This window comes from Dipodomys ordii, unplaced genomic scaffold, assembly GCF_000151885.1.
Source record: "Dipodomys ordii isolate 6190 unplaced genomic scaffold, Dord_2.0 Scaffold73, whole genome shotgun sequence".
In the NCBI taxonomy this organism is placed as follows: Eukaryota; Metazoa; Chordata; class Mammalia; order Rodentia; family Heteromyidae; genus Dipodomys; species Dipodomys ordii.
The window spans coordinates 5,405,515-5,430,523 of NW_012267289.1; the positions used below are offsets into that span (position 1 = coordinate 5,405,515).

General features: G+C 33.4%; 1 protein-coding gene across 3 annotated transcripts in view; it reads left to right on the forward strand.

The window, feature by feature from the left end:
* Nucleotides 1–25,009, forward strand: part of Epha3 (EPH receptor A3) — a 313,122-nt gene that overhangs the window by 68,331 nt on the left and 219,782 nt on the right. For all 3 annotated transcript variants that reach the window (XM_013024101.1, XM_013024103.1, XM_013024102.1), the window contains exon 3: nt 23,809–24,469. In XM_013024101.1, the coding sequence (XP_012879555.1) occupies nt 23,809–24,469 (661 nt within the window). The remainder of the gene's footprint in view (nt 1–23,808; nt 24,470–25,009) is intronic.

The window sequence follows — 25,009 nt, forward strand, 5'->3', positions numbered from 1 at the left end:
CTGACAGTAACTCCTCTGTGCATCACCTTTATAATAATATTTTTAAGATAAAGGAATGATCACTATTTAAAAATTGCCTCTTCCTTCTGAAGGATGCTTAGTTTACTTATGTTTTTATATTCTTACTATTTTGTTTAAAAGCAAGGACAATCTATTATCTACTAATTATTTTCATCCTCTGATTAAGTTTTATTTGCTTATTCATTTTTACATAGTTTTAGTTGGTCTTGTAACTAGTCTCTTCTAATATTTTCTCCTTCTGTTTCATTTTTTGTGATGCAAATCTCAATAAATTCCAGTTTAAGGATACCAGTGTCAAAGTACACAAGAAGATTAAATGTACTGATTTTCAAAAACTTGACTTGGTCATATTTTCTTTCAATTTATTCTTGTGAATGGTACTTATCTTTCTAACTCTCCATAATTCATTTGGAATATGAGAATAGGAGCAGGTATGTTCTGGGGTTTTGTATGAAACAATATGTTTGTGAAACACTTTCCAAACTTAGCTGTCTTAAATATATTTTAGAATAACAGTGTCCCAAGGGTAAATAACCATAAGTATACAATTAATTACACAATACAATGATAAAATACTTGTCATTATCAACATTCCCTGTGTAAATGACATGAAACTGATGTGTAATATATATATGGAGGAATGAGGAGGGAGGAGTCTGAATATATTATTTTATTGCTTTCAAAATATACACTCTCAAATTTCTGCGAAAACTAAAATAACTTATTTTTCTTAGTGAATCACATCTGCAAAAGATATTTTAAAACACACATTCAAACATTCACAAAATGCATAGCACACATCAACATACATATAAGTGTTTTCTAGACAATAATGAATGACTAATTTGTAAAGCGAAAACATTTGCCTGTAAACAGTATCACAAAGAACTCATTACATGTGCTTGTGTGTGTGTTTGGGGTATGTGTCTGAGTTTAGTCTGTGTGTGTATGTTTGTGTGTATTGTGTGTGTGTGTGTGTGTGTGTGTGTGTATGTGTGTGTGTCTGAATTTAAGGTCTATAACTTCTCAGAAATATTAGCATTCTTCTAAATATTTTAGGAATAGTATTTATTTCTTCTTATTCCAATTCCATATTAAAAGTCACACACACACACACACACACACACACACACACACACTTCTTTTTCCTTAAAAGTGTGTGTAGAATGGTGTTCAGCTACCTGCCAGTAAGTTTATACATCAGATCTGCAAAAGACACTTGTCTGGGTGCTGTGCATGCCTTGGTGTACACTGACAACTGAGTGTTGAAATCCCTGGGGGGGCTTCCAGCAGCAACCACAAGTCAGATGCCATGGATTGTCTGTCCACATTTGGAACTCTGGCAATAAAAAAAGATTTATCTCTCATGCATCTGCCTTCTCTCTTCTGATTTGACATTCTGTCTCCCATAGGTAACTTCAAAGACTGACATGAGTTGACAGCGCCCTGCACATGCAAAAGAGTTAGTTTTCTCCTTTCTCTTTTAGAATTTTTTTTTCAGTCAAACTTTTGTTTAAATTGTCAATTAAGCTCAAAATATAGCTTGTTAAAAAAGGAATTAAAAAACAGTCAAACTGCCAGTATATGTAAAAATTAGCAAATCTTGCAGTTGCTAGTTCACATTAGTGATTGCTAATTAAATGCACTGTTTTATCACAGCAGCTTCTACCTCCTCTGGGTTAATTCCAACTGTGGTCACAACTGTATTCCATGTGTTTTATATCTGTATTCATTATTCATTATACAGCTTCCTTTTCCTTCTTTTCCTTATCTTAGTTGTTTTATTTCCTTAATTTAGTTAGTGTGCTATTAACATAAATGTCATTGATGATAGTAGTTAGTCTACCTAGAATTATTAAAGAAGCTTGAGATATACAACAAATATAAGACTCTAAAGATTTGAAAACAGTACCATCCAAAAGAATGAAAGTAGAGGAGGAAGATCTCATCTTAAAATAAGGATTATAATTATTATATTAAACCCCCTCAAGGAAGAGTTTCTGTAGCATTTTGGTTGATCAGCTACTGTTAATTAGAAAGAAGCCACATTATGAAGACTTATAATTATGATACTTATATAGCATGTATGAATATGTTTGTGTGTATCTATACATACAGATACATAATATCCACATGGCTACTTCAATTCACTTTTATTTTATTAAAATCTCTAAATATATTGATGGTTCTATTTTATTTGCAAGAAGATAGATCTAATATATAAACAAATACTACAGAATTTATTTATTTCATACATATTTTCATTAGTAAAAGAATTTAAAATTGACATTTTCATACATTACAAATAATTTAAAAATTCTTTTTCTAAATCTTTGACTATCATGTGGAATAATCACTTTCATGAATCCATCATAACTAATATGGGAAAAATATTACCTATGAAGTTTGTTCACTAGCACAGACCTTATATTAGATATTTATGGTTCACAAAAAAGATATCATTTAAAAAATTTGTATGAATTAATTTGGAATAATGTAGCTTAATAATTAAAATATTAATGTTTCTAAGGGATTTTAAAGAATTCAACATTTTAAGCATGTTGAATACTTTGTCTATTTAATGAAATAAATAACTTGTTCATGTAGTTTTCAGGATAAGTAAAATAAAGGAGATATATCTGTTGCTGCATTTGATTCTTGAGACTAACCTTTATAATTTTTAGATTTACCCAGGATGCATTCTATATAATGCAGGCAAACAATATTTTTGATATATTACTGTGTGCAGTTTTTCTAAAAGCAATGAACTCAAAATATATCACATTTTTAATCATTAAAATATTTTTTTAATATTCTGTTTTCACTTGAAGAAAATAAGTTCTTTATACCTAACTAATCATCTTAAACTTGTTATTTGTAATTTTTCACAATGTTGACTTGTTTCTGGTGCATTGTCAGATATTACAACAGGTTCAGTTACTGTGAACTGATATTGGAAATGAAATTGATTTGGAGGATTTAATTAATACAGTATGAAGTCTCTGTCTTTCTGACTTGCACCACTGATCTGTAATCTTTCCACTCTGTCCCTCGTTTATCACATGGGAGTATAGTGCAGACAGAATTGTCAGAGAGGAGATATTAAATAAGTCTTAAAAAAGAAAAAGGAAGAACATTTTAAGAATGAATTGTCACAGTGATTTCATTTATCATAGGAAGTGTACACCATCGAAAAAGAAAAGAAAGCCTATGATCATAGTGTGAGTTTCTGTATGATTTTTGGCCCACACCAATGAAAGGGGATGTAAAAGAACAAAGTTTGAATCTTCTCTCATCTTTTCTATTTGGATTGAGGTCACTGTCAGGGCAGAGCAGGCAACTGTGTGGTTAACGAACGCTGGGACAGCCTTTGAGGCCATGCACAGCGTAATGTTCAAACGTTGCCAATATTTCTAAACTCTCTCTATATAAAAAGACTTCAAAAATGTAGACAATGTAAGTCTTGTCTAGCTCCTTTTTAATTTTTTTTAACTTTATCCTCTTAACACAGAGTCACAAGCGCGTGTTACCAAGTCAAACACACTCACACTTGTAGATACATGCTCCCAGCAGGGTTTCATTTGTGCTGAGTGCTGCGGTTTGGTGGAAAAGCCTCTCATGTGTGGAGTTGTTTTCATTTTTGAGCTTGTCACAGCATGAAATCAGTGTCTCACTGAGAACAGCTTTTTTCCCCCCCTCATAATATTCGGAGGCTTAGAAGCTAAGTAATTTAAATGTCTGATTATGCAGAAATACAATTCGTGTGGTTTGTATATTCATATCAATTCTGGTTATCAACAAATAGAAAAGTTACAGCTTAACAATGAAGTCTATGGGAAAAAGTGCTTAGAAACCTGTTCCCTTTGTGTGATTTCCCAGAACAAAGTGAGTATTTTCATCCTTAAAGTTAACAAATGCATATTACACCAATTAAAATACATGGAAACAGCTATGCATTTAAAAATGATTTCTATTAAAGCCTTCTCTTACTTTTTATAAACCTAAAATATTCTAGATGGACTAGACTTGAATATGGATTTGTTTAAACTTTGCCTTTTATGCAGTTCCAAAACCTGATTTTTTCTTAAAAGTTTTCCACTGTATCATAAACAGAGCCAGAAGTGTGTTTCCATTGATTTTCAAGTCTGTGTACACTGAATTCCCTAAAGAGAAAGATGAGACCATACTCTTTAATTTATGGTGTGTATATTTACTGACTGGCATGTGACAGGAGCACTGGGTGGAAAACTACAGCTTTCTGATGCTTTGGGTCAAATATTGTTTTGACATTAAGCTTATTTTACAGTAATCAGCATATTAACCTTAGTAGTATTTTCATATATATATATATATATATATATATATATATATATATATATATGCTGCAGAATATGAAAAGCAGCAGTTTAGTAGCATTAAAGGGCCAAAGAGGTTAAGGTTTGCTTGCCTTGTGGTGCAGCTGATAAAACAATTGAACTGTTTCCAAGATTCCTTGACTCCAGCTTTGTCATTTATTTTTCTCTGTCGTTATTTTTTAGTAGGGGAGGGAGGAAGAGAAACAGAATATTTCCATGAAAAGCTGAGGTGGCAAACCTGTATTTTACATGGAAGGAGAACATACTTTCATTAAGTGGAATGCATATGGAAATACTCCTGCAAGTTCAGTCTGGATTATTTGTTAAGATTTACTCATATTAGAAGAAAATGTTTTCCAGAGAATTGGAAAAGGGAAAAAAGAAAATGATCAAGCAAGAAGTTTGTAAAAAATGATAAAGCAAGAAGTTTGTTACATGCTTTAGAACAAGATAATGACAAATTAACTGGTTAGCACGTTTTTTAAAAGTAATTTTAAAGTAATTAAATTTTACTTCCTTGCTGTTAAAGATTTTTTTTTATTTAAACACAACTGCTTCTACATTATAATTGGTGTTTACAGATTTGAAATAATTTCTTCATTTTATTATTTAGATTGTGCATACTATCTGTTTCTAATTAATTACAGTTCATTCTTCTTAATATTTCAGTGAATTCACATATTTTTTGCTAACCCTGGGTTTTTTAATTTTAATTTAACTTTATTATAAGGATGATGTACAGAGGGGTTACAGTTATCTAAATAAGGTAATGAGTACATTTCTTGTTGAACATTGTTACCCCCTCCCTCATTTCCTCACATTTTCTCTCCTCCACTACTCCTCTCTCCACACCTCTCACCCAGGTTGTAAAGGTCATTTCAACACAGTGTTTTATTGGTATCGCTGGTTCATTGGTTCATTCTTTGTCCTTTGTCTCATCAATTTTTTTAGGTGTTTTAATAAATACACATAATTTTGGAACTATCACCCACTTGATAAAAATAACAAGCATACACTAAACAACTGAATAATGTCATATTCTATAATGTCTTCTAATTTCTTCTGAAGATACACCGGGCTGTTTCATTTTTTTGTGCAGTAATAAAATATTTGAGGAGACTAGCATTCAAATAGGTAATGAACAACAACCTCAGAAGATAGTGCAGCAAAAAGTACAGAAAAATAAATACAAGATCCTCTGGTGGAGATGCTAATAGAGACTAATGTGTCAGTACTTAGTACTGAAGTGCTCTAGACCTGCTTGTTTTTCTAGATGTCTAGTCTTTTAGTCAGTCAATATCAATGCCTAGAACATTGTCCTCCAGTATAATAAGTTATAGAAACTAGTTACAGAATATGAAGGACTCATAAAATTATGACATCAATTTGTTCAAAAATTATCATTTTAATATAACTGCAATATTATAAGACAAATTTAGGTCCTTCAGCTTCTTTGAGGTTTGACAACTCAGACAGCAGGTCTCAGAAGCCAACTTTGTGAACTATGATAATTTGGTATAATTCTTTCAAGTAAGAAATACTTTTCAGTTCTTTTTTGTGTTTGCCAATCTTGGAGCTTAAACTCAGGACTTGGGGACTATTTCTGAACATTTTCCTTAAGCTAGTGCCCTACTACTTGAGTCACAGCTCCACTTCTGAGTTTTTGGAAGTTGATTGGAGATAAGAGTCTCAGGGAATTTCCTTTCCTGGGCTGGCATTGAACTATGATCCTCATATCACAACCTTCTGAGTAGCTAACATTATAGACATGAGCCACTGGCACCCAGCTTACTTGCTAAAATTTTTACAGTGTTACTCCTCAGCAAAATGCTAGAACCTTCTTTTGGGCATTTTTCTGAATGATCACAAACAAGATCATACTAAAGCTACCAGCACAACTATGTTCATTGCAGCATTATTTACCATAGCTAAGATATGGAACCAACCCAGATGCCCCTCAATAGATGAATGGATTAAGAAAATATAATATAATATATATAGTGTATATATATATATATATATATATATATATATACACGCACAATGGAATTCTATGCTTGCATCAGAAAGAATGACATAGCCCCATTTGGTAGGAAATGGAAAGACTTGGAAAAAATTATATTAAGTGAGGTAGATGTTGTGATAATAAATAAAATATTATATGTAAACTAGTGGTGATCACTTTGGACTATTTGACAAGTTGTAATTATTTTTTTAATATATCCAGTTAAACTACAGTTTTTCTCTTATGTACTACCAGAGTATATTAACATTCACTGCTCCTTTATCCTGCTTATTTTTCTTCATCAACTTTCATCACTTTTTTTCTCCTTTCTCTTGAAAAATAAATATGGGTCTCTTATCAACCTGTACTTCAATAACAAGGGCATGTCATACTCAGTGGTGCCACAAAGATGCCCCATCTATACCTCCATGCTGAATATTCATTCACCAGCTTGTTTCAACATCTGTGAAACATCAGCGCAGGAATGGATAATTGCCAGTGGTGTATTCTGTATAGTACAGAAAATATGGTTTTTCTTTATGGACTGTAGCCAATTCAGTGAAGTTTAAATATATCAGAATGCCCTTAAAAAAAGAGGTAGGAATGCATTGATAGTTTGGTGTTGGGAAATGTTATAGCTTGAATAGGTGTTCGGTTGATTCTCCATATACGTATATTCCATATAGATTTTACCCATTGCAGTAGATGATTTTTAAAGTTCAGTAGATAATTTTTAAAGAAGTATAGCTTATAACAACACGTTTAAAATGTTGAAGTTCTAGAATAAAAGAAAATGTCTGTTCATAAAACTTGAAAATTGACCAGAAAAATATGGTTGAGTGAAAAAAGGATTTTTCAACTTAAGTGTTAGAATGTGACCTATATATCAATGTATGTGACGAACACACATACTTGGGAAAGTCTATGTAAGAAATATTGAGATATTACTAACAAATTTAGCATGTCTTTCTTTATATATAATGATGTAAGGAAACATGATTTTCTTCACTATCTTTTTGAATTCGAAGTTTCAAGCATCTGAACCACTTCCATTTAATATAAAAAATCATGTAGTACTGTATTCTAAATCACCTAATACATAATTCCACCAAATACCAAAAGGTATGTTAAGGTTAAATATTTTAGAGTATATATGAAGCCCATAGAAACATAAAATTTTAGTATTTCCAGTAATGGCTCTGCTTTCACTTAGCTCACATACATGCATACTCCCATACATGCACACACTCACACACACACATACACATACAAACAGCACCACTACCACCACCAGTATCATTATTACCACCACCACTATTATCACCACCATCATCACCACCAGCATCACATTTTTTTCTCTGTTCATTTAATCTACCTACTCTCCCTCCCTAGAGGTTTGGATTAAATAAATATGAATTTAATGTTTGCTGTCAATATTGGCATAAATTTCTTTTTAAAACTTTAATTTTGAAAACAACAACAACAAAGAATAAAACTCTTGTTTCCCTATCTCAGGGTTCATTTCACTTAAGATCATCTTATTTGGTCATATGTACATAGTTTTTGACTTTTTATGCTTGTCTGGTAAGATTATCCTAGATGTATACTAGTTATTATAAGGGGAACCATGGGAACTATGTTTCTTTGGGTCTGACTTACTTCACTTAATATAATTTTTCCAAGTCTTTCTATTTCCTTACAGTGTCATTCTTTCTAATGGAGGCATAGAATTCCATTGCATGTATATACTATATTTTCTTAATCTATTCATCTACTGAGGGACATCTGGGTTGGTTCTATATTTTAACTATGGTGAATAATGCTGTGATAAACATAGTTGTGCTGGTAGTTTAGTAGGAACTTTACAACTTTTGGGGAGGGGAAATGGAGGAGTTGGGACTTGGGGAGGTGGGGAGGGAAAAGATAGTAGGGGTAAAGAGGAGGGGGTAACAATGCTCCATAGGAAATGTACTCATTACCTTACTCATGTACCTACAACCCCTCTGTACAGTATCTTTACAATAAAATATTTTTAAATCCTTTAATTTTGAACAAAATCCTCACTTTTGCAACAGTCTGTGTTTCCTTAACATTTCAAGAAATAGCTATTACTTTTCAAAAGTGTAGAAGGATTTACAAGTACACATAAGAATACATGAAGCATACACTAAAGCTTGTAGAGTATAAGACATTTTTACATAAAATTGTTCTATAAATCTCTCATATTGAACATAATCATAATTGCAAGTGTCCATAAGATTCTGTGAATTAAATAGAATATTTGAATTTAAATGATCAATTACATAGCCTATGAATATAAAATGCGCATAATTTTAATGACGTTTTCTTGGCCTCCTTTAAGGATCTGACCTTCCTTTTAATGTGTTCACTTGAATCAGAGTAATATTTGGAATTTGGGGGACATTGGTATTCTTCAACTATTTCAAGGACCAAGAAATTACTGAGAAATGAGCAAAGGAATATGGTCATCCCTGCTTGAGTTACTCTCTCACAGAAGTTGATAATAAAGAAGCTGTCCAAAGGGAAAATACTATTTTCTTTGTGTTCATGAAAGTAACACGGAATATACATGTAGAAGGAGTTGAGTGCTTCCTTCTTTTTGGTTTTTTTTTTTTTTTTTTTTTTTTTAAGTGAGGCCTCTGTACAACATAGCATTGTATAGGAGATTGCAGGCCAGAGATTTCTTGGCATCCAAACTATTGTGTTCTATTTGTACTTAAAAGACCTCCTTTCATTGAGTTGGTAGTTTACATTGACATTAATCTAATTTCATTCCGGTTGTTTTGAATTTAGTTTAGATATGCCATAAGTGATTCTACTTTCAATAATAATATGCAGAAATTACAAAGTAGCAGTCAACGGAGAACTTTCAAAATAAATAATGCCTGGAACAACCAAACTCTTGTGATTTTTAGGAGTATAATCCAAAGTATAAACACATGCTGAAAAGCTTTTTAAAAATCAGTGAAAGATACTATATTCGTGGAAGTCAATCATTTTCATGCCAGAATTGCTAGTATTCTTGTGATTGCTGAAACAAACATATTTAGATGCAATAGTTTTACCATTTTTTCCTGCCTCCCTCCTTCCGTCCTTCCTTCCTTCTTTCCTTCCTTCTGCTTTTTTCCTTCTATTTTCATTTCCCTCCTATTGTAATAGTGAGTGTTTAGTATTTGATTTTAGAAGTAAAAACCCAAATAACAATATGGCATCATTTTTTTAGTATGTTAGTGATACCATCCCACTTTTCACAGGTAAAATCTTACTGTATGTTCATGAGGTATTAATCTCTCGTGACACTTGATACTGTGACTTCTTCAAAAGGCCCAGGGACTTGTTTAAATACCCTGGTGCATAGGTATAATGGTGTGAGCACTATCTGTCAATATTTGCCCCCTATCTTTAAAAAAATGCAGACCAAAACCATCTATAACTTAGGATATATTTCTTTCTTTTAAAAAGTATTGGAGTTTTTTTCTGAAGTTATTTCAAAAGCAACACTGTTTAAATTCATTTTCTCCTGTCACAAATTCAATTATGTGAAATGAGAACAAGTCAAAGTTGTTTTCGAAAAGTATTTTTCTGATATTTATTGGGAAAGTATTTCTGTTATTTGTTAGTTGTGCTTGTGCAGTACTGCCTATTACATTTATTAGCCCACAATATTAAACAGCTGGCAGAATTCCACTGTATATAAATAAGACATTTGAGACTTGGACAAGTGCCATTTTGAATGTCGCCAGCTGGAGCTTTTTACAGTTTCATTCGTACTGATTCCACACAACAGTCTGCGTTTAGGTAAATGACAATAGAAAAACATGTTGCGGATTGGGAATTCTATAGGAAATTCCATTGTGTTGGAATATCCCATTTCAAAGACTTGTTAAACCAAGGAAATGATATGGGATGCACCTGCTTGCTAAAATAGTTGATTTTTTTTAAACCAGAGCTGTTTTCATCTTTAATTTTCTGTGGGTCCACTTTTTGAACTCTGAGTTAAGTCATGCAAACAATTATTGCCGTTTATTTTTCTTTTCCTAATGAAATTAGAACTTCTTTACTCAGACTTATATTAATCACAAAAACATATTGAACATAATATGTAGTGAATATACTTTCCAGACAGTAGAGACTTTAACTTTTATCTTTATTAATGTTTTTCACTGCATGTGCCTCCAGTGGTAAATCACTACACAATTGCTTCTTTTCATGGTATTACATCAAAGTAGATTTTTAGAAAGTGAATATATTTACAGTAAACTTATTTAATACATAGATAATTTATATAATAGTTATTGCGCTTATAAGACAGAGATAAGTGCTTCTAAAATGATTTTTTTCTTTTTTTATTGTGAAAATACTGTACAGAGGGGTTACAATTACATGGGCAAGATAACGAGTACATTTCTTATCAAGTATTGTAGCCTCCTCCTTCATTTCCCCTTCCCATCCCTTCCCAGCCTCCCCCGGCCCCCCCCACCCAATCCTTTTCACCCCTTCCCCCCCCTTCTCGCCCCTCTCCCCGCCCCCCACCAAAGTTGTAAAGTTTGTTTTGGACATAATGACTTGTACATCTTATTGTTGCAATGGGTCCACCTGTCTTCTATACTTGACAATATACTAAATATAAACTATTAACTAAAATTACTTATTTTGAGACAAGTTCTTGCTGTGTAGACCTGCAGGAGTTGAATTTTGATTATCCTGCCTCTGACTTATGAACCTTAGTGCTGATGATATGCACAAACACATCCAAGTAATGAAGTTTCATAAATTTAGTCTGACAAATGCCATAATAAAGTAAACATCTCTTTTTATTTTGATCCACTATATTTTTTCCTATAATTGATTGTTATTGTCATAGAAAGTATACGTCTCTATGTGATACACAGATGTGGGTATATAGCATACAGTTTCCTTGCCACTAGAAGCGTTTTTGAGAAAATTAGCTACAATATACCTTTGAGATATCATACAGAAACCAAGTTCAGGTTGAAGAATGAAATACAGAAACTTTTGTAAATATTAAAGTCTAGTGTTTAGTAGTAACATTTAAAAGCTTTTAGCCTCTCATTTCATTTTCTCTACCAACTTTATGTTATTTTTATAATTTTATAATTAGTATATTATAAATGATGCAAAGAAATCTCAAAATGGCAAGATTTTTAATGAGCAATACCAAAATAAGTTACTTTATTTTAATTAAAAAGAAGAAAACAGTCTATTATGTAACATTTTTGTCTTCACTTTAAGGTTATAATTATTTGCTGGGATTATAGGTGTGATTACTTATAAATGAACATTTCCAGAGCTACTTCCTCAATTTTTTTCTGTTTTATAGCCATTTAGTGATAGTTCATATATGTGTGTGTATATATATATGTATATATATACAATTATCTTCATTTTTGTGTCTAATGGGCATTAATTAATAATACATTTAAAAATCCTTTGACATACCTTTCTAAACTTGTTCCTCCTGAAGTGAATCTTTCCATCTCCTTTCCATCACTCATACCTCAGACTGTACTAGTATGTCAGCATGGTGGTTCTTGACTATGAAATCTACTCATCTCCTTTTGTTTTCCATTGCATGTCCTCTATTTTCTCTGTGAAAGCTTTATCTACAAGCTTAAGACTTTGCTGTCTGCATTTTGAACAGGTCTTATCCTCAGGCTTGTCCAGTGTCTAGCTCAAAATAAGCCATTAATAAATCATTTTCAATGGATTGAGTATAAAATTTCAGTAGTTTCTTCTTGTCATTTCCTACCTAGACCAGATGCCTGCATAATTAAATGGATTCTAGTTAGATTAAAAATGTTTCGATAAAATATTAAAGGAAATAAGTGTAGATTTTATCAAGACTATAAAGAAGACTACATAAGAAAGATTGCTCTTACCTCATGAAGTAAAACTTGTAAAGTGCGCTTTGGACTATGATAGAAAGAGCATGATATTCATGTCTAAATCTTCCTTGTGATGAGATGAATATCAAATCCCTCAATTGTAGCATCAACAACTAAACTAAGCAGCCTGCGTATATTTAAGACATATTTATCTTCTTGAAAAGTCTTGGTTTCCATATTAGATGAAGTTATGTTGAATATTTTGTTGCCTCATATCCAAAATCCAACACATGGCCTTTTGTTTTTTAAAAAAAGTTTGCTTTCTTTTGAAGTATTTTTGACACCCACAACTATTTATAAAAGGAGATCCATGCACAAGTGGCTCACTCCTATAATCTTTAATATATATATTAATATGTAATATATATATGAAGCTGAAATATGAGGATTATGGTTCAAAGATAGCCCAGGCAAGAAAGTACATGGGACTCTTATCTTCAATTAATCACAAAAATCCCCTGAATTTTTTTGTGGTGGAACACCAACCTTGAACAAAAAATTGCTCAGGAACAGAACCCTGGTCCTAAGTTCAAGCCCTAGAATGGGCACAAAAAATGAATAAATAAATAAAATATTCTAAGTACTGTTTTTTAACAGCAAATTGTTAATCAGATATTAATTTTGTCCAACATAGAGTATAACATTATTAATGTTGTTGTTTGTTCAAAATTTCTGTTATTTTTCACCCAGGATTAATAATGAGAAACAAATTTTATATTCAGCTATTCTAATTTAGAAGTGTACTTTCAGCAATAGATCTGAGCAAAAAACAGGTAACTTATTGTGCAGAAACTTGGACTATAAGACATTTCCTGGACAATACTATAAAGTCTTTGCCATCTATATTTGTTAGTACAAAATTTCCTATTCTTTTGTAGACTTCAGTAATATTAGATTAAGGATAACAATGACCTAAGTTTTACTTATTATCTATTATTGACCTTATCTTCATTAGCTGATCATATTCTGAGGCACTGAGTATTAGAACTTCAACACTTCAACGTTGAGGGGACCCACTTGACCCCCATAACATGACTGAATCCATTGCATTTTGTTCTTTTAATTTACAAAATGCAACCACATATTCCTTTTTTCCCCTCCATTAGCTTAGCAAAGTTTTATTGGGTGAACCATGCCAAATATTATGGTAGATTAGTAAAGAAAATAAAAGCTTGAGCAAATTAAGGCTGAAAGCAGTATTTGTTAACAATTATAAAGGAATTTTGCCAAACCATTTATGTGTGCTCTTGTTCATAAATGCTCCCATGATTCTCAGTTGTGCCTTGCAAAGTTTATACCTTTATGTCATCAATCCTGTAAAACACATGTCAGATAATTTTCACTTTTGTTTTGTTTTGGTTTTGTTTTCCTCAGTCCTTTTGCTTTTATTTTATTTTTCAGATAAGGCCTTGAGTTTTTGCCTATGGTCAACCTACTACTGCCTTTCCTCCTCTTTTACCTTCAGAGTAGCTGAGATTACATATGTGTGCCCACAGAACTGACTAGTTTTTGAGATAGGGTCTTGCTTAACATTTTGCTTAAACTAACCTTGAGCTACCATCCTCCCATCCTACCTTTGAATAACTGGGATTACAGGTTATAGGAATATACCATCTTATGCATCTTGCAGAATTTTCACTCTTGCGATTTTGTCTTTAGAATAGTATCTTTTCATTATTACGTTTTTATTGTAAAAATAGCGTGCAGAGGGTTTGCAGTTACATGAGTAAGATAATGAGTACATTTCCTATCGAATATTGTTACCTCCTCCTTTGTTTTTCCCCTACCAGCCCTTTCCTCCCCTCCTCCCCAACTCCCCCCCACACCCAAGTTGTAAAGTTTGTTTTCAACATAGTGTCTTGTACATCTCATTGTTACAATGGATCGACCTATATCCTTATTTAAGCATTTTGTTATTTCCCTTCTCCTCCCCAAATTAGAAAAATGTATGTACAAGATGCAGGGCACCGGAATTGAATACAGTGAAAACAGGGGTTATACCATGGGGGAAGAGCACACCAAAGAAACAAAAAAAAAATCACATATTACATTATAAATACGTTAAAAACAATAGCAAGCCGGGCGCTGGTGGCTCACGCCTGTAATCCTAGCTACTCAGGAGGCTGAGATCTGAGGATCGCGGTTCAAAGCCAGCCTGGGCAGGAGAGACTGTGAGACTCTTATCTCCAATAAACCACCAGAAAACCGGAAGTGGCGCTGAAGCTCAAGTGGTAGAGCGCCTGCCTTGAGCTGAAGAGCTGAGGGACAGCGCCCAAGCCCAGAGTTCAAGCCCCACGACCGACAAAAAAAAAAAAAAAAAATCACATAGTACATTGTAAATGACAACAACAAAGAAAGACCTCTTGTGTCCATATCTTGGGGTTCATTTCACTTAGCATCATCTTATATGGTCAATGTGCATAGCTCTTGAGCTTTCTGCTCATCTGATAAAATTATCCTAGATGTATACTAATTATTGCAAATGAGGGAAACCACAGGACCTATATTCTATTGGGTCTGGCTTACAGTTTATTGGAAATGAACTTTACAACTTTGGGAAAAGTGAGGGAGGTAGGGGTTGGAAGGGATAACAATTCGTGTCAAGAAATGTACTCATTGCTTTATGCATATAACTGGAACCCCTCTGTATACCATCTTTCAATAAAATAAAATTTAAAAAAAGAAAGAAAGGGGTGAGGTGGGGACGGGAAGAGAAAAGAGAAGGGGGAAGGAAAATAAAGACAAAGAACAAAGAAACAGAAAAGAAAAAGGAAATACAATATATCCATTTATGCTAACACATATACCAAACTGGGAATATTTATTTATTCAGTATTAGCCCCGTACTTAATGACTTTCAGCTTATTCCTATTTATCCCTCTCCGTGTTCATTCCATGAGTAAGTAGATGTGTGCTTTTGAACAAATCATTGACTCTGGATATCTATTTCAATACAAAGGCTTGACTAGTAGAAAGTGTTAGATTTTTGCTTATCATTTAATAGTTATGTAAATTAAACTATAATCTATTAAATTTCCAACCTATTGAGCAGCTGAGCTAAGTTTCAAACATAGGATTACTGATATCTTTAGAACTTACAGCCTTAGGTTCTGGATTTCTGGGCAATTCAATAGATAAATAATTAAAAATGTTGACTTTGTAAAAAAAAAGTAGCAGCAAAAGAAGTCTGTAGTTTTAAAAAGATGTACTATAAAGGTGCTTATATCCAAGAAATGTTCGTAAAAATCACACTCATTTTGTTAAAATGTGAACTTGCTCTCTGAGATCTGTAAAACTTAGCATATGTTCTATGGTGACAGGAGTTAATTTCACTTCCGTCACTGTGAGTGCTTCACAGGTATATTGTAAATTGCTATGAATTACTGTGGCTGTGACCCATTATCATAGCAGGAAATTGCATGAATCTCACAACTGATATGAAATGTGCTGCTGTCATTGCCATGCATTAATTTCTAAGTAGTTGGCCATTTGTAATAATTCTGTAAATGTCTGTCTTAGCAGTTTTCAGTCTAGACAAGTTAAGCCAGTGTGCATGGAAATTTCTCCCATTATTTTCAAGCAGTTATGTTGAATTCTAAAATGACCATTTTATTGGGCAATTTCACCTTGAACATATTTCCAAGAATTAGAAACATGATAGTCTCATTGTCTCATTCGCTAATATTTAAGGGAAATTTATTTCTATAAAAAAGTTCTATCTGATTGAAAAGACCGAGTGAAAAAAAATCTCTGATTAAGGTCAACAATGTTACTTTTTCTTTGTAATTGAATGGAATATATAATGATTTATTGTATGATATGTTTAACAATTTTGACTATCTTTGATGAAATCATTTTTAGACAATGTAAGATTTATGGCTACACTTTAAAAACAATATTTTAAAATACAAACTACAAATATTCATCATATTACAAATAAAAGCTTTATTTAAAATATTTTAAATTTGAAGATTTATTAAAGTTTACTTCAAATTAAACAATCTTGTCCTTGCTTTGATATTGCCATTATTTACATCCAAATGAAAAAAAAAGGACAATGTTGAATTTAGATATGAAGAGAGTTTTTATATTTGAGATAGTATATTGGCTATACATTCAAGAAGCTATTTGGGAATTACTCTTTCTGGCAGTAGATCTTTAATTTATACCACTTATAATGTTATTTTCTCCATTGCCATCATGATATTTCCCAGGCTTTCAAATTATCTTGACAAAATTATTTACCTCAATTCCGAAAATCCGTGTCATAAGTTTGGTAGCAAATTTTCTTCAAATTTAACTTCCCCTTTTTCTCTTTTCATGTAAGTTATCACGTGGTCTGATGATCATTTCGTCCAAAGCACTATTTCATATAAAATTATAAAACCTTATATTAGGATTTGTTTAAGTCTGATAACAAATGTTACTGTGAGCATACATTTTTACTTGATTCATGATACTCATACACCATTTGGTACATCGTACACTATTTAGTTTAGTAAGCTGCTCTAGGATGCTAACATTCTTGAACACACATGCTGGGGAGATAAAGCTGATTCAAACTAGAGGAAAAAATACTTCAAAATGAAATCAGTTTACATGACTAATTAAAAGAAATAGTAGTCTACATAACTGGTAGACATTCTATTCCTTATTATCGGTTATCTTATTTCTTTTTTTTTCCTTCTTTCTTTTTTTTTTTTTTGTCAGCCCTGGGGCTTGAGCTCTGGGCCTGAGTGCTGTTCCTCAGCTCTTCGGCTCAAGGCTAGAGTTCTACCACTTGAGCCACAGCACCACTTCCAGTTTTCTGAGTGGTTTATTGGAGATAAGAGTCTCACGGACTATCTTGCTCAGGCTGGCTTTGAGCCGTGATCCTCATCTCAGCCTCCTGAGTAGCTAGGATTACAGGTGTGAGCTACTGGTGTCTGGCCAGTTATCCTATTTCTTTGGTTAATGAATATCACTATAACACTTGACACATTGTAGATAATATTATTTGAATATTCTTGAAAGGACATTTAGGTTGTCTAATCAGGACAGCATTTCATATAGAAATACTAAAGAAATCAGCTTATATACCTATATATGCTTTGATCTTTTTACTTTTTCTATTGTACCTGAAATATGTTAAAAAATCTCTAATAAGCTGTGTTACTTTCTGCATGCATATGTATATACATACATTATGCATTTCTAGAAGAAATAGAATAATTGTGGGAAGTATTGAGTGGATATTTGTGGTCATTTTCTTGAGAATTATGCTTGAATTATTTGCAATGGTTTCTCTAAAGCTGTCTTCCTGTCTGTATTGCCAGCTCCTGCTGCAGTGCAGTCCATCCATAGCACTTTCTCATTGTAAGAAATAGAGCTGTCATTTGGTATTGCTCAGATTACCCTAGAATATGAAGATATTCTAATTGCTCAATTTCTATCTCTAGTATCCTATCTTTAAGCTGGACCCAGTTACTCTCATATCTGATCATACCTATTTTCCCTGTGTAAACTCCCATATTTCCACTTGTGTTAATTCTCACTACCCTACCTTTTCTTGTTCCTTAGTGCCTTTCTAGGGCGTTCCTCTTCCTTCCAGTGACAATCCATCTCCAAACATGTTTTTGCATTGTCTTAGATAAAAAGCATGTCATCTTCATATGACAATAATTTTATCCATTCACAGAATCAACTTTTGAAAAAGAAATTGTTGGACTGTTGGCACATGCCTGTGATCCTAAACTAACAAGGAGGCTGAGATGTGAGGATCTGGTCTTAAGTAAAGCTGGGCAGGAAATCTATGAGCCTCAGTGGAGCTGTAGTTCAAGTGGTAGAGCACTAACCTTGAGCACAAAAACACAGGAATAATTGCCAGGCCTGGAGTTCAAGCCCCAGTAATGGCACCAAAACAAAAACAAAAAACAAAAATAAATCACAGAACTCTGGTGGCTCACTACTGATTTACTAGCTACTCAGGAGGTAGAGATCCGAGGATCATGGTTTGAAGCTAACTCACACAGTAAAGTCAGTGAGACTTATCACTAACTGCAAAAAAGCTGGAAATGATTTAAATGGTAGAGTGCTAGCCTTCAGTAAAAAGCAGAAAGATATGTTGTAACTCCTGTATTCAAGCCCAAGGTCCAACACCAACACACACACACACATACACACACACAAACACACACACACACACACACAAACACGCACTTTATATTTTAAATTTTTATTGCCCAGTTTCTAACCTAGGTGTTTTATGTATCACAGAGGCATATATATGCACATATATACATATATGTACACATGTTTTATATATATGCATATATATACATACATATACGTATATATATGCACACATACATGGAGAGAGAGGCATATATATGCCTCTATAATACATCTATATATATATCACAGAATATCAAACTGGGAAACTATAATACTGCAGCAAACTATGAAATGAGTAGCGGGCTGGGAAGGTGGCTCAGTGGTAGAGTGCTTGCCTTGCATGCCTGAGGCCCTGGGTTCGATTCCTCAACACCACATAAGCAAAAAGAATAAAGCTGGAAGTGGCGCTGTGGCTCAAGTGGTAGAGTGCTAGCCTTGAGCTGAAGAGCTGAGGGACAGCGCCCAGGCTCAGAGTTCAGGCCCCACGACCGGACACCCCCCCAAAAAATGAGTAGCATATCTAAAACCAGTTATATTTAATTCATAGTTCTATGAATAAGTTGTTGAAAGTAATCCACCTCACATACTGTTTAACATTTACATTTTTTATCTTATGCATATTTTGTATTTACCCCAGTGAAAAATAGGACACTAGAGTTACATTTATTTTGTTTGTTGGAATATCTTAAAATTTGTTGTTGGCAGTAAAAGATGAGATTAGCTAGGTGGGCTTCCATTGAAGACATAATTAGACTTTGGAAAATCTAGAGTGCATCTAAGATGCTGCTGAATGCTTGACATCAGAGTATGCTCCTAAATGGTGCTCAGGAGGTAAAAGCTCAAGTGATCAAATAGTGAATAGAAACCATATTGGTTTCTTAGAATTGCCTACAGAACAAAGAAAAAAAAAGTGGATAGGCATCTAATAAGCAGGATTTTTCAAAGGTTTTCTGGCTATTAATTAGTCAGGATTAAAAATAATTGAAGCTAGAGAATTGGATACAGTACCAGTAGAGATATGGAGCATATGGCAGAACAGAATTAGAGAGCAACATCCTTAATAGAGAAGCCCACTACTGCTGAATTCAAGCTGGAAGGAGATTAACTCAATTTAAAGACCTTAGTGTGGTGGAAGGAGACTGCTACAACACAATACTGTTTCAATGCTCACATACAAAACTCATAAAGAAAAAGAAAACCAATGAAATCCTCATCTGTCTTAATAGTTTATATTCTTCCAACTTTTATATTTCACTTTAAAAAATATTGTGTCCTTATATGTACATGTATTCATAATGTATAACCCACTTTGAGAATAGAAAACTGAGTAAATAAAGACAAAACAATTTTTGTGGACATATATGTACTTGAAATTTCACAGTGTCATCCACACTGTGAAAGATTATCCATAGCTGGGTGCTGGTGGCTCACCCCTTTAATCCTAGCTACTCAGAAGGCTGAGATCTTAAGATCGTGATTCTAAGCCAGCCTGGGCAGGAACATCCATGAGACCCTTATCTCCAATTAACCACCAGAAATCTGGAAGTGACACTATGCCTCAAGTGGTAGAGCACTAGCCTTGAACTAAAGAGCTGAGGGCCAGCACCCAGGCCCCAGAGTTCAAGCCATGACTGAAAAAACAAACAAACAAACTTCACATTTCAGATTTTTTTTAACCGTACTGGGATTTAATCTAGAACCACTAGAACCCTGTGTTTCTACCACTTGAACCATATGCTACTCCTGCGACTTCATATTTGAGATGTTCCATCATGATAAATGCTCAAATATTTCTAGGATGAACACTCACGTGGATAAGTGAAAAAAATATGGGAAAGGAAACATGATGGAGTAAGAATAGCAGGAATTGACTTAATACCATAATAATTAGATGCAAAGTTAATCAAATTAAGGGTTTCTCATTGATCACTGGAATATAAAAGTAATGTAAGAATATTATCAGCAATGTTTCCATTTATTGCCCTCTGCAAGTCTCTGAGAAACTGGTTTTGTTTTAAAGAGGAAATCCTGAAGTACTTTTCCACCTTCTTGATATTTTTCAGTCATATTAGACTATACATTAAATGTAGCTTCCTCTCCCTGCTTTAAAGACATTATGATCTTTAGTTTATTTTTTATTTATCCCATTAATAATGAGATATATTATGCCCAAACAGCACTAATATTGATAGCAAAATAAATAATTACTGTAATTGAAGTCTGATAGGATAATATTTATTAGGTTTAATATCAACTAATTATCTAAAATTATTTCTTTCTCATAAGTATATGTTTGGTTCTAGTAACAGGGACTCTGCTTCCTAAAAATATCTTGACAGAGACTCTCCCAGTTCTCACTCCCTTTGATAAGATCACTGAGATTATGTCACTGGGTATAAATTTTGGTATGGCCTCTCTAGGGAAGAGGGTGGATACATGGGGTTTTTATAGTTGCAATAATTTGGAACAAGAAAGAAATGGACTCAGCTGTGGTCTCTGTGATCTAATAATAAAAGCTTTGAGTACTCATTACCTTACTCATGTAAACTGTAACCCCTCTGTACAGCATCTTTACAATAAAATAAAGTAAACATATGCTGAAAACAAAGCTTTGAGTAAGAAATGGAAACCAGGCTAAATCTCAGACCTATTGATTTTTTAGCAAACTTCAAAAATATTTTGTGATTTTCTTTAAGTCGTTGGTCTGCTGAAGGTAGTGAGACAGCCTTGTTGAGACTTTTTTTTTCAAATTGTTGAGAAAAGGAAGATGAAGATGCTTCCTGCTGCCAAATCCTATTTGTCATCAATTGTATATATCGCCATTTCCTCATTCCTAGTCTGTTTTAAGACAATTACTGTAACAATATAGTATTTCAAATAATTTATGAGCATTACACATTAGTTCTGAGAGTAGGAAGTAAATCCGAGCAGTCTTCCAATTTATAAGGCATACAATTACAGCAACAGTTATAGTTAATGGTTTTTTGTTGTTGCTACTATCAAAAAATGCTCTTTTAGGCATTTTATTCCTACTGTCTCTAGTCTTCAGCAAATGCAAGCTTTAGAAATTTGCTGCTTGCAAGTGGCCAGTGATGACAAACCACCATCACTTACAGGCAATTTGGTCTTCATTACAAATTAATGAAGTGATAATTGTTCTGTGCAACCTTTTATGTGCAAAGCAAGCTGGTGTTGTTTGCATTGTCTTCCTGCAATTTATACCTCTGTTTTCAAGGACTTGTGAAAGCTTGCCAAAGTTAATTCTACAATGAGAACTCCGTAATTAAAATCATATTTTACATCAAATTATGAATCTCCCCACATAATGGACTCTGTTTGATGTCTAGCAGAATTATGCTGATAGTACAATAAATGTAAAAGAGATTCATCACTTGAAGTACAAGCTAGTCCAAATTTGTTCCCTTTTAGGGGGTTGACCTTGGTTACAGTAATGGAGTTAGGACCATTCTTACTTGATAAGCACCTATTTGTGGTCCTACATCTTAGATGATAAAGGTTAAAGCAAGTAGTATTTTGTACTTGTATTGTTTCCTAAGTTGGTAGGTAAGTGAAGGGCAATTTAAAAATTTCTAAAGTAAATTTTTCCAATTTGTGAAGTTCATACATTTTTTTTGTGAATTCAAGCATCCTAAACCAGATGACTTACTACTCCTCAATGAAGCTTAAAAGTCAAATAAGTGTCATGTTCTTTTGCTTATCATTACCAACATTAATTTTCTAAATTAACATTTTATCTAGTTTTATGATTAGGATTTATGGATTTTCATTCCTCTGAGTCCGATAAATAGTGTCAACATGCTGCTTGTTAAATTAGAATATATTATAACCTGTTACAGCTACTTAAACTGATTAGTGGAGAAAAATTTTGTAACATATTTATATAAGGCCTCTCAAAAATTCATTTATTAGTCTATAAAATTATAATATTCTGTGTTAATCACATTTTTGTAGTGTTAAAAATTACTCTCATGAATGATTCTCGCATATTCCCTCCAAGAAAAATCATGTTTCTTTCATTTTCTTTTCCTAAGAGGTCATTTTCTGTCACATAAAAGACATATGAAGTCAAAACTTAGTAAATATATATGAAGCAAAATTGTTAGCATGTATTCTGCAATCTTACCAGGTATTTAGTGAGGGTTGTATGATACAAAATTTTCCTGAGAACAACAGGGTCAAGGCAAGTCATGAAGAAGAAAAGAAACAGTGCAGTAGAGTTATACCATTAACAAAGGAGTAAAAGACAGAGTATTCTACGCAGCTCCTGACAACAATAAAATGATTCACTTTGATATAAGAGTAGGATATACATAAAATGTGTCATCTAATCTGATCTAACAAGACAGCAAGGTAAAAAACAAATCAGAGGCAAAATCAAGCACAGAGAAAAAGTAAACATAAGGACTACATTTGGAAACAGCTGGTGTAATTGTTAAAGTTTCATAAGTCACATAAACAGTATGATTTTAAGAAAAAGGCTTCTCCAAATTTGTTCCAAGGATAAAATTAGCAGTCCTAAAACATCTTGAAACTTTCAAAGTCTTCTGCAGTGAGAAAAAGTATTCATGTAATCTTAATCATTATAATAACAACAAATTCAAGTATTTTGTAATTTTTTAATCACATCATGTCTAATATGAATACAAATGAATTGCTTGCTTCATCATATTGTCTGCTTTTTATGCATAACTCTCAAGTTATTACTTTAGAGGAGAAATCGTGTATATTTATATTTTTACTTCAGTTTTCCTCTCATCATTGCCCAATGTGGTTGTAACAGAATGTCTGAGTATCTATGAAAATGTCATGCATGAAGACACATACTATTGACATCATTTACATTCATTTCTTTTTACTTTATATTCAAATTTATCATAAAGCTATCCCAAACTGGGAGAAGATTAATAAAGATCAAGTTTCGACGGTGATATTTTAATCTTTTTAAACAGATACGAAGAAAAAAAAACAATAAACCCTAACATAGTGTTATTGGAGACAACTCTTGGGGTTTTAATTTAAAATGTTGACCAGGCACAATCAATTGCAAAGTAACTGTTTATCCCTCAGAGCCACGAAATTGCAATGCAATTCAAGCAATGTTTGCCAAAGTTATGCATTTCCTTGTGTCAAATAAATTCATATACCCTGAAAATAATCAATACTATAAACAAGAATGATAGAGACTTGCTTTACGCCATCTTTTCAGATGAGCAATAGTGTTGTTTCTGTTGATTTGTTGTGTAATTCTTGTGATCCTTTTATATTTTTGTATTTATTATTCTTCATGCTTAACTCATTCATTCTATCTGTTTGTTTGGTCCTTCAGTGGGAGGAGATCAGCGGTGTGGATGAGCACTACACACCTATCAGGACTTACCAGGTTTGCAATGTCATGGACCACAGTCAAAATAATTGGCTGAGGACAAACTGGGTGCCCAGGAACTCAGCTCAGAAGATTTATGTGGAGCTAAAGTTCACCCTGCGGGACTGTAATAGCATCCCACTGGTTTTGGGAACTTGCAAGGAGACTTTCAACTTGTACTACATGGAGTCTGACGATGACCACGGAGTCAAATTCCGAGAGCATCAGTTTACAAAGATCGACACCATCGCAGCTGATGAAAGTTTCACTCAGATGGATCTTGGGGACCGTATTCTTAAACTCAACACTGAGATTAGAGAAGTAGGCCCTGTCAACAAGAAGGGATTTTACCTGGCATTTCAAGATGTTGGTGCTTGTGTTGCCTTGGTATCTGTGAGGGTGTATTTCAAAAAGTGCCCGTTTACAGTGAAGAATCTGGCCATGTTTCCCGACACAGTACCCATGGACTCCCAGTCTCTGGTGGAGGTGAGAGGTTCTTGTGTCAATAATTCTAAGGAGGAAGATCCTCCCCGGATGTACTGTAGTACAGAAGGAGAGTGGCTGGTGCCCATTGGCAAGTGCTCCTGTAATGCTGGATTTGAAGAAAGAGGTTTCATGTGTCAAGGTAAGAGTCTTCTATTTTTTTTTTATTTCTTTTCTATTTATTCTGTGTGAGTCAGGGGTAATGTAATAGAAAGAAACAAAAATAACCTGACCACTTGGCAATAAAACTTGACTTTAACAAACCTGTGTGTAGATTATATCCATCCCACTAGACAAACACACTTGGAAAACACACTTGTAGACATACAAGTGTGTTTGATTATGCAGTGCTGGCTTACATCCCACAGAGGTGTCATGTATACTACTGAAAATTTTCTGCTATTTAATGGCTTAAGAGAGTCTATCTGTAACAACTGAAGGAAAAATAAATCTGTCCCTTTTTACGTAGAAGGTAATTATATCTGGGATTTAGCTAATCTAAGATAGAGAATTGGAAATTGTATTGACTCTATTTGTGGCCATGTATCTTAAAGTAATTTAAGCTTAAGTCTCAAAGTAATTTAAGATTAATTGCTATAACATATGATCTCTTCTTCAGTGATATGTGACTGTCTAATAGATGTATACTTACAAAGGCCTAGGACTCAAAGTAATTTCTAAC